Source organism: Acanthisitta chloris, unplaced genomic scaffold (genome assembly GCF_000695815.1).
Source record: "Acanthisitta chloris isolate BGI_N310 unplaced genomic scaffold, ASM69581v1 scaffold13343, whole genome shotgun sequence".
In the NCBI taxonomy this organism is placed as follows: Eukaryota; Metazoa; Chordata; class Aves; order Passeriformes; family Acanthisittidae; genus Acanthisitta; species Acanthisitta chloris.
Genome location: NW_008666642.1, coordinates 34532 through 43130, shown reverse-complemented (window position 1 = coordinate 43130; position 8599 = coordinate 34532). Strand labels below are relative to the sequence as shown.

Sequence of the window (8599 nt, the reverse complement as noted above, 5' to 3'; positions counted from 1 at the left end):
AGACAAACTGAACATGTTATGAAGAGGATGTACAATGTATTTTCAATCCCTAAAAAATACATACAGAGAAATCAGGCCTGTATTTTTAAACTCTTGAAAGATGAAAAGGGGCAGAGAGCAGTGCAGGTGAGTGGTTTTATGGCTGTGTATATAATGTTGAGCACTCTGAAAATACTTTTTGTACATTAGGGAGCACATTCTGTACTTTGCCTTCTCGCCCATTATTTTTGAATAATCTAATTAAAAAAATCCTGTGAAAGTATTTTTATTTCATCTTACCTATTTACTGAACTTTAGGTTCGGACTACAATTGGAGTGACGAGAAGGTCTTCTGTCACTGAAATTGTATGTTCCTTGTACACACGGGTTATATTCCTCTCTAAAAAGTTGGCCATTTGCAAGTTCTTGCATACCTCTACTCTCTACTATTGACAAGTACTGTTTGATTAAGTATGTATTTAATAAATCATCAGGAACATAATTTACCAGTGTGAATTGTTTCAGTACCTTTGTTCCTTGGTGACAAGCTGAAGGCCTTGATTGTGCAAAAACCAACATGTGCATTTAATTTTCAGCTACTAGTAGACATCACCTGGCTGTCTGGGTTACTGTTTGCTGGCCATTACTTTTCAGATTTTCAGTATGAGATATCTTATTGAGTCTTTGTGCACTTCTCAGGTAGTTTTGCATTTCACATTGATCAGTGTTGGTGCCTCAAAGAAAACTTGGATAGTCCTACAGAAGCCATAATATCACCTTGGCTGAAGCATGAATATGTTGTAGTGCAGGCTTAACATTGCATCTTAGAAAGTATTTGCTCTGTAATTTAGATATACATTCTGAAAACACTTCAATTTTATGCACTTAAATGATTGATTTTGAATGGAGAAGGCTTAATTGGTCCAGAGTTTTGTTTTATCAAAAATTACCATTAAGCAAAATATGAGGAATTTTTAGTGAATATTATGTGAAAATTCAGTTTCATGCGCATTTTTAAAAATAGCGCATGAAAAAATTCTTTGTCTTAGCCAGAGTTGTGTTCCCCTTCACAGTGAGGTAGTAATGTCATTTTCTGATATGGCATATTTTCTTCTTTTTTTAGAGGTCATTGACAGCTGTGAAAACTATGGTCTTTTAAAATGGAATTGTAAAAAGTTTTGTCAATGATGTACAAAGATAACTTTATATTTTTATTATTTCAGTTGTTCATGGTGGACAATGGAGCAGATGACTGGAGAATAGCCATGACTTATGAGCGTATTTTCTTTATCTGCTTGGAAATACTGGTCTGTGCTATACATCCTATACCTGGGAATTATACGTTCACATGGACAGCCCGGCTCGCCTTTTCTTATGCTCCATCCACAACAACAGCTGATGTGGATATTATTTTATCTATACCGATGTTCTTAAGACTATATCTTATTGCCAGAGTTATGCTTTTGCATAGCAAACTTTTCACTGATGCCTCATCTAGAAGCATTGGAGCATTAAATAAGATAAACTTCAATACCCGTTTTGTTATGAAGACTCTAATGACAATATGTCCCGGAACTGTCCTGTTGGTTTTTAGTATCTCATTATGGATAATTGCTGCATGGACTGTCCGAGCTTGTGAGAGGTAAGGTTGTTTTGTTTATTTAGTTCTTTCTATCTGTCTTTGTATCTTTCACTCTTGTTTCTTCGGTTGTGGATTCAGAGGACCTAAATATTTGTTAGAATGGAACTTGATATTTTTTTGCATTGGTTGGATTGTATTCTGTGACAGACATTGTCAGGAATGGTTTGCCTTTTATCTGAAGGACTTCTGCAGAGAGGTTTGTGTCCCACTGTTTACTGATTTCATTACAGTTTGATTTCTGTGCTTTGATATAACTTAAGGTGTGTTTGCTTTAACACAGTGGACCGATACTGTGAAAGGTCTCTAAGAGTAGTTGTCGATATTCTGCATTGATAGCAGTTTTCATTTATTTTGCTTGTAATATTAATTTGCTGAGGATAAGGTATTAAAAATAGCCACTGGAAAATGTTTGACAGTAATTTGAGTTTTATTGTGCTGTAAAAGAAAAGAAAAAAAAAGAGTGGAAAATGCTGTTCAGGAGGTAGCAAGGTCTAAAAAGGGAGCAAGAAGAACACTTACAGTAATATAAATCTTTCTTCCTTCCCCTGAAAATCAGAAAAAGTGCATATGATACTCAGACTTCTATTCATTTCAACTAGATTTCCAACCTCCCCTTCCCAACAGACTTCAGTGTAGGTGCAGAATAAATGGCTATCAGTGCTGACAGCTTGAAATGCAGGACAAGAATGTATAGTACACAAGTAATAGGAAAAGTAAAAGAAAAAAGACCACCTCACCCATTTTCTAATCAGGGAGAGTGAAGACACCACTATCATAAAGTTATGATTTTGTGAGTTTGTTTGTTTATATTTAGAAAGTGACAAATTTCTGCAGCGCTGTGATCCTGGGAAGAATATTTATCTGGTCAGGTACACTGAAGTCAGGGCTCCAAAAAGCTGAATTTTCTTCAACCCTCTGCTAAATGGGAAATGGATTTTCCACATCTGAGTTTGTGGTCACTGTCCTTGAAGTGACTGTAGTGGTTTAGACAGTAAGTTGGGTAGCCACAGACTCCTCTAAAACCAAAACAAAACACAACTAAAAGCAAGTTAAATATAGAAGTGAGTCTTAGATTAATATATATCTAGCATAATTACCTTCTGTCAGTGGAGCCCAGTCCAAGATTATTTTCTCAAATTGTAAAAAAAATTGTTAATTTTATGTTTCTAAAACAGTAAAAGGGATATCATTTTGGGTTTGGGAATTATTTACTTAGGTCATGCATGCTATCTACACAGCCAATTTTGCATGTTTTGTCTCAGATTTTCCCTTAAGGGAATATCTGAGTATTTTGCATATTTGTATGAATAATACTGGCCGTGGATTCCAGTTACACGTAGATGCATAGCTCGGAGTGAAGTACATTTAAAAACAAAAGCTCTCAGAAGAAAACCCCCAAACCCCACACATTGGAATGCTCTTAGTACTCTGCCATCAGAAACTAAAAATCCCTTGTTTTTGCATAGTTCGTGACAGGTGGAGTAGATACTTATTATAAGAAATGACAAATATGGCCACTGAATCCTTTCTGTGCTGTGTAGAGGTCATAGTCCTCAGAAGATGTCTCCTGAGATGTTTATGGCTTTGATCAGCTCAGTAGTTAGAAGTTTGGCTTACATAAATACGGTTTTTTCAATGGCTCTTAATTTGACTTTTTTTCATAGTTTTAACTAGATGGAGTCTTTTTTTTCATTTGCAGTAGACTATTTTATGTACACAAAGTGGTCCTGAAAATAAATGTTATCATTAGAAGGAGTATTTGCTATTCCACTTAACATTATATATGAAAACAATGAATTTTGGTGCATTTAGCAGAAATTACGAACGAGACGGCAGTCTGGTGGCTTTGTTTTGATGAGAGAAGATTTACAGGAATGAAATTTGATGGTGTTAAATGTTTCTCTGCATCACTCTAGCACCAGGCTCTTTAATTTTTGTTACACAGTAGCTTTACAGAAAGGTTTGCACTGGCGGTTTTAGTGTTTCTTCAGTGTATGAAGTCATTTAGCTAACAATCCTAATAGGAACAAGATGATGATGGTAAGATTTAATAGATTTAAATATTAAAATTTTGGAATAGTGATAAAAGATTCTTACTCTATTCCTTGTTCTCAGTGAGAGGACAGTAGGAAGTGTTGTTTACTGTGAAGTTGTGCGTGCTCAGCAAAAGCTGTTGCTGCCAGCCTGATTTTGAGACACTTCTATTGAAAGTCAGATTTTTCTTACTGCAAGATGTCCTGGGAATAGGAAGGGAGATTTGGAAGCACCATGTTTCATAGTGAGGAAGGTTACATGCGAGAGCATCATTATCCATCTCTCTAAAATAACCTGTAGAGACAGGTCATGGATTGTCTGAATAAAGACTTCACTGCTTTCATGGTCATCTGACTGATCACTTGATACACACTGAACTAAGTCAGGACATGTGTCTTTCTCAGTGCCTTAATGGCTGTATTGTTAGCTCCCAGAATGCTAATTATAGCAAGTGACACTTTGGGTTGGTGAGCAAGGTATTTTCCAGGATTGCAGTTCAAGGTCATCCATGAGAGCAGAATGTGGTACAGATAATGGTGGTGCACAGCCAGCTGAGTATAAACAGGTTGCTAGGGCTGCAGAGTAATCTAACTGAGGGAATTTGGCATGAAAAGGTGGGGAAAGCATGAAGTGTTGCTGCATACACAATGCTAGAAACTTTTGCTGGTCTGTTGCTCAAGTTTTTAAGTCTGTTTTGAGAGGAAGATTACATTGCATGGATTTTAATATCTGTCTTATCATTGCCAGCATCACTGTATTGCTGTCTGTCATATGTGGGCTTCATAATGAAAATCTAAATATTTTATTAGGTCTGACTCAATAGATGTTTGTGTTTGTAACATCTCTGAGCCACATGATCTAGAACACTTATGAATATGTTGCTTTCATGTATGAATTATGACCCCTGTAAGCATATTACTTTTTGCAGTCCCCCATGCAGATTGTTATTGAAAATAGCTCTATGCATGGTCATCAGTTGTTTAAAAGAGAAAGATTTGGTTTCTCAAGAAAGTTAAAATGTACAGCATTATGCCATTGAAAAATGTGACAAATTTGCTTCACTATTCTGTAGAAGAGCTCTCCCTGCCATGAGAAGTGTGCTGCTCTTCTAGGTTATATGGAGGGTAGTCGCTCTTGTTGATCTGTTATTTTTTATGTACCAAGGAAGAAAGAACCTTGTCTTCTGAAAACACACGTGGCTATAACGTGCCTGTGTATCAGGGCAATATGAACCACGTGTGCCCACATTATACTGTTGTGTGTCCAGAACATCTAATATCACATGCCCAGAGTTACTATGGATTTGCAGCAGCAGAACTGAGAACAGAATGGGATTTTCTTCTCTTACAGGGAACACATTTTTGGCACCATTTTTTGTTCTATTTCTACCTCTCAGAACTCTGGCAGTGAAGTCTGTTCAGATTGAGTGGTTTGTTGAGTCAGCATTTCTTCCTCGCATCAGCTTCTGGTCTGTATTCCTTCCTCGTTTTAATAAAAACAAAACCAAAGTTGAAGAAAAAACACAAAAAAATTCATCTGCTTGTGAACGTGAAATCTCTTTCTGCTTTCTGCTCATTGTTTTTTTCTGCAAATAAATATCTGTCTTGGTTCTTGGAAACATGATGCCATCACAGTTTCCAGTAAGCAGCTTGCACATGACAACTGGGAGGCAAATGTTAAGAATTCATTTGATACGAGAAGTTGATATACTGACACTTTCAGTTGTAATTCATGAAGGAAAAATATTTCTTAGCTATCTGATTTCCTCACAGTATGTATTTCACTTCTTTGCCTGACTTGAGGACCTTGTCTGAGGTTGTACACCACACGCATAATCCCAAGGCCACATTCCAATGGAAATTGCTTTTAGCATTCTTTGCAGTGCCATTGTGAAGATTCTTGTTCTTTGTTTAGAAAAAAACACACAACAAACAAAAGCCAACAACAAACCAAGCTTGGATATTTAATTTTAAAATAATATTTAGCTTCAGAAGTTCATAAGCAATGACATATCATTTTTAAATTTTTCTTTTAGGTAAAATGTCTAATGGCTCTCAAAATCAAATAGTGCTTGTGTATGGTCAATGCTGTCTATTTATCGTGGTTCTTAACCATCTCTTGGCTCACTGAAGCTAACATGTGCTACTTGCTGTCAGGTTTCTTCAGTCATGGCAAAAGTTAACTGTCAATATTCAGCACAACAGTGAGCAAAGATGACCTATCATCATCCTGACTTGCATCTGTGCTGCGAATGAATGGTTCTCTGCCTACTAGTTTTAATTCCTGGTTTTGCAAACTGGGTATAGATTAACTATAAATGTTAGGTTAATCTTTTATAATATTTACATCTCAAAGCAATTCATAACTAAAACCAGATTTAACTGATTTCATTTTCATTGTAAATGTTTTAAATAGACATAAGATCAATTGTTTTATCAAACAGTGAAGGCAACAAGGGAATCTGTCACAGAAGTACATCAGCAAATGTCTGACATGCATAACCCAGGTCCAAAAAAGAACAGTTGATCCAAATAAAAAATTGTTTTGCTAGGTATATCCACAAGGATTAATAGCTAAATCATGTGTTCTTCAGCTGCTTGAAGGCAAAACAGATTATGTACATTAATGGAGAAAGCAGAGGTACCTATTCTAATGTATGTAGAGTTTGATTGCTGTTCTTTTAAATTCACATTTTACTTCCCTTTAGAACAATGCTATTTGTGTATTCTCAGAAAAAGAATTTGGGAAATATATATGAGAACATACTCTTCAGTTTGTTTAGGTTTATAGAATTAGCCTTATAAATACAGACAGTGACAACAAGTGGTGCAGTAGCTCAGTGGATATAGTCATTCCTTCACAAAAAATATAGCAAGCCAAGGTAGATCAATGTTTCTGTAGTCCAAAAATAGCAGGTCCAACTTTGAGGAGTGCAGAAGACAAAAAGTTAAAAAACAAACAAACAAAAACCTTGCTTCAAAAAAGATCTTTTATCTCTTTTTCATGTCATCTAACTAGAGTAGGAAAACTTTTTTTTAAGGTTAAACTCCCTCTTATTTACAAAGGGTTTATATGTGCAACAGCTGGAAAACAGAATGAAGTGGAAAAGCTCATGTATGGCTCCAAGAGTGGTGAGCAAAGTGAAAACTATTTCAATGAACACAGAAGTCCGAAGAGAATGACAGTACTCACAGAGGGGTACTTAGCTGCTTTCAAGCACAAAATGATTTTTTTTTTGCATTAATCTTGACTGTGTAAAACATAATTCAGGGAATGATCTTTGTTCTGGTCAGTAAGGATGGTTGTACACACTTCAGATTCTTTCAGGTTAGGGAGAAATCCATGGAAATGTAATAATTTATTTCATTACTCGTTCCAAAGTTGCATTCTCTGGTACTTGTATTTTTAATTGTGGTAGTTAATTTTTTTTCTCCCCATTCTAACCAACACCTTAAACTATTCATAATATTTTGCTTCAAAAGAAGTCAGAACTATTTGCCATAATGCATCAAAAATAGTCCTTACAAAATATGCTCACACTGAAGCAAAAATCAGTTTATTGTCACTTCAAAATATAATTTGTTGCTTCAATAGCTTAATGTGTTTGGAAAATGAACTCTGAAGTGTGAATTTAAGCTTTACTACTGGTTTTCTTTTGCTTCTTGATCTCATTATCGGGGCATAGTGAGGAGTTTAGCCCATGGTTGTCTCTTCACTTGTAATAAACAGCCAAAACGCTGACTGAACTCTGACCTTAGATATTGAAGAGTTGCTGTTATTTGGAGTTTACAATTCAGTGCTAAAATTTGAAATCTATGATGTCACTAACAGGAGACAGTGTTGGGGAATTGCACAGTTTAAGGGAATTAGCAGGTATCAGGAGTTAGGGAAGCACGAGGAGGTGCTTTTTCAATGATTTATATGTTCTTTATTTTCCCTTTCTGTGCTCCTCCCCTTTTTAATTTGTTGTCTCATTGCATTCACTTTGTTTTTGTTTTTTTTTTGCTTGGGTAGTTTTATTTTCCTTGAAATGTTCCAAATCCACTATAGTCTTTACTACAGCTGTTCTTGAGTGATTTGCAGCAAATCAGGGATAAGTATTGCAGAGACATCACACTAGTGGCCTTGGGGAGTATGGCAAACCTTTACTACTGATAGGACCCACAGAGCTCTACATATTTACAGGTTACTTTAATTTTTATCAGGTAATTTGTTACTGGCTTTTTGTGCAGAGCTGAAAAAGCCTCATATTGAAACTGCTTATTCACAGGATTCCAAAAAGTGTTTCCTTCATTACTGTTCAGTTACATACACAAGCCCATAATCCCTATGGAAACATTTGATATTTAAGCCTATGACAGTTTAACAGCAATTCAAGAGAGCCCTAACTTTGTGTCGTGCTGCAGACCAATGACCAGTGAGTGTGAATGTCCCATGACTAGCCTCATCCTCAGTATTATCAAGGATATGTTGGTTTAGAAATGGCATCTTCCTTCACTTAGTGGGACTGGAAAAGGTCATAGTTCTGCCTGTACCACTTGATCTGTCTTGCTGACTGTAATAAATTGATGCTGCAGGTAATAGGCACTACCAAACTGGAGTGATGTGTACAGCAGGGATTAGGCAATCTTACCTTGACATGGCACTCCCTGCATCAGTTTATGAGAGGGGCCTACTTGCCACATGCAGCTCTCCCTGTAGAGTCAGACCAAAGGTTGCATCTATCACTTGCCTTCTGTTCAAAGAAACGCACCCTCAGTATTTCTTTTAAGTGGTTTTATATATTAAAAAAAATGTTAGAGGAAAAGTGTCAAAGTGGTAGAGGGAAGCATGCTTTGCCTTCTAAATTAATTGCAATGACAAGGCTCTTCCCCATTTTGGCACAAAAGACCCCTGGAATTCATGTCTTGATACTAGTATTTTGGAAAAACTTAAATGGTGTTT

At 36.2% G+C, this 8599-nt stretch overlaps 1 protein-coding gene across 1 annotated transcript in view; it reads left to right on the top strand.

Moving 5' to 3' along the window:
• The first annotated feature begins 1203 nt into the window (after positions 1–1203).
• The window catches only part of LOC103799865 (small conductance calcium-activated potassium channel protein 2), a 41272-nt gene continuing 33876 nt past the window's right edge, over positions 1204–8599 (top strand). Inside the window, exon 1 of the mRNA XM_009072217.1 lies at positions 1204–1621. Within this exon, the coding sequence (XP_009070465.1) occupies positions 1209–1621 (413 nt within the window). The 5' untranslated portion in view covers positions 1204–1208. The remainder of the gene's footprint in view (positions 1622–8599) is intronic.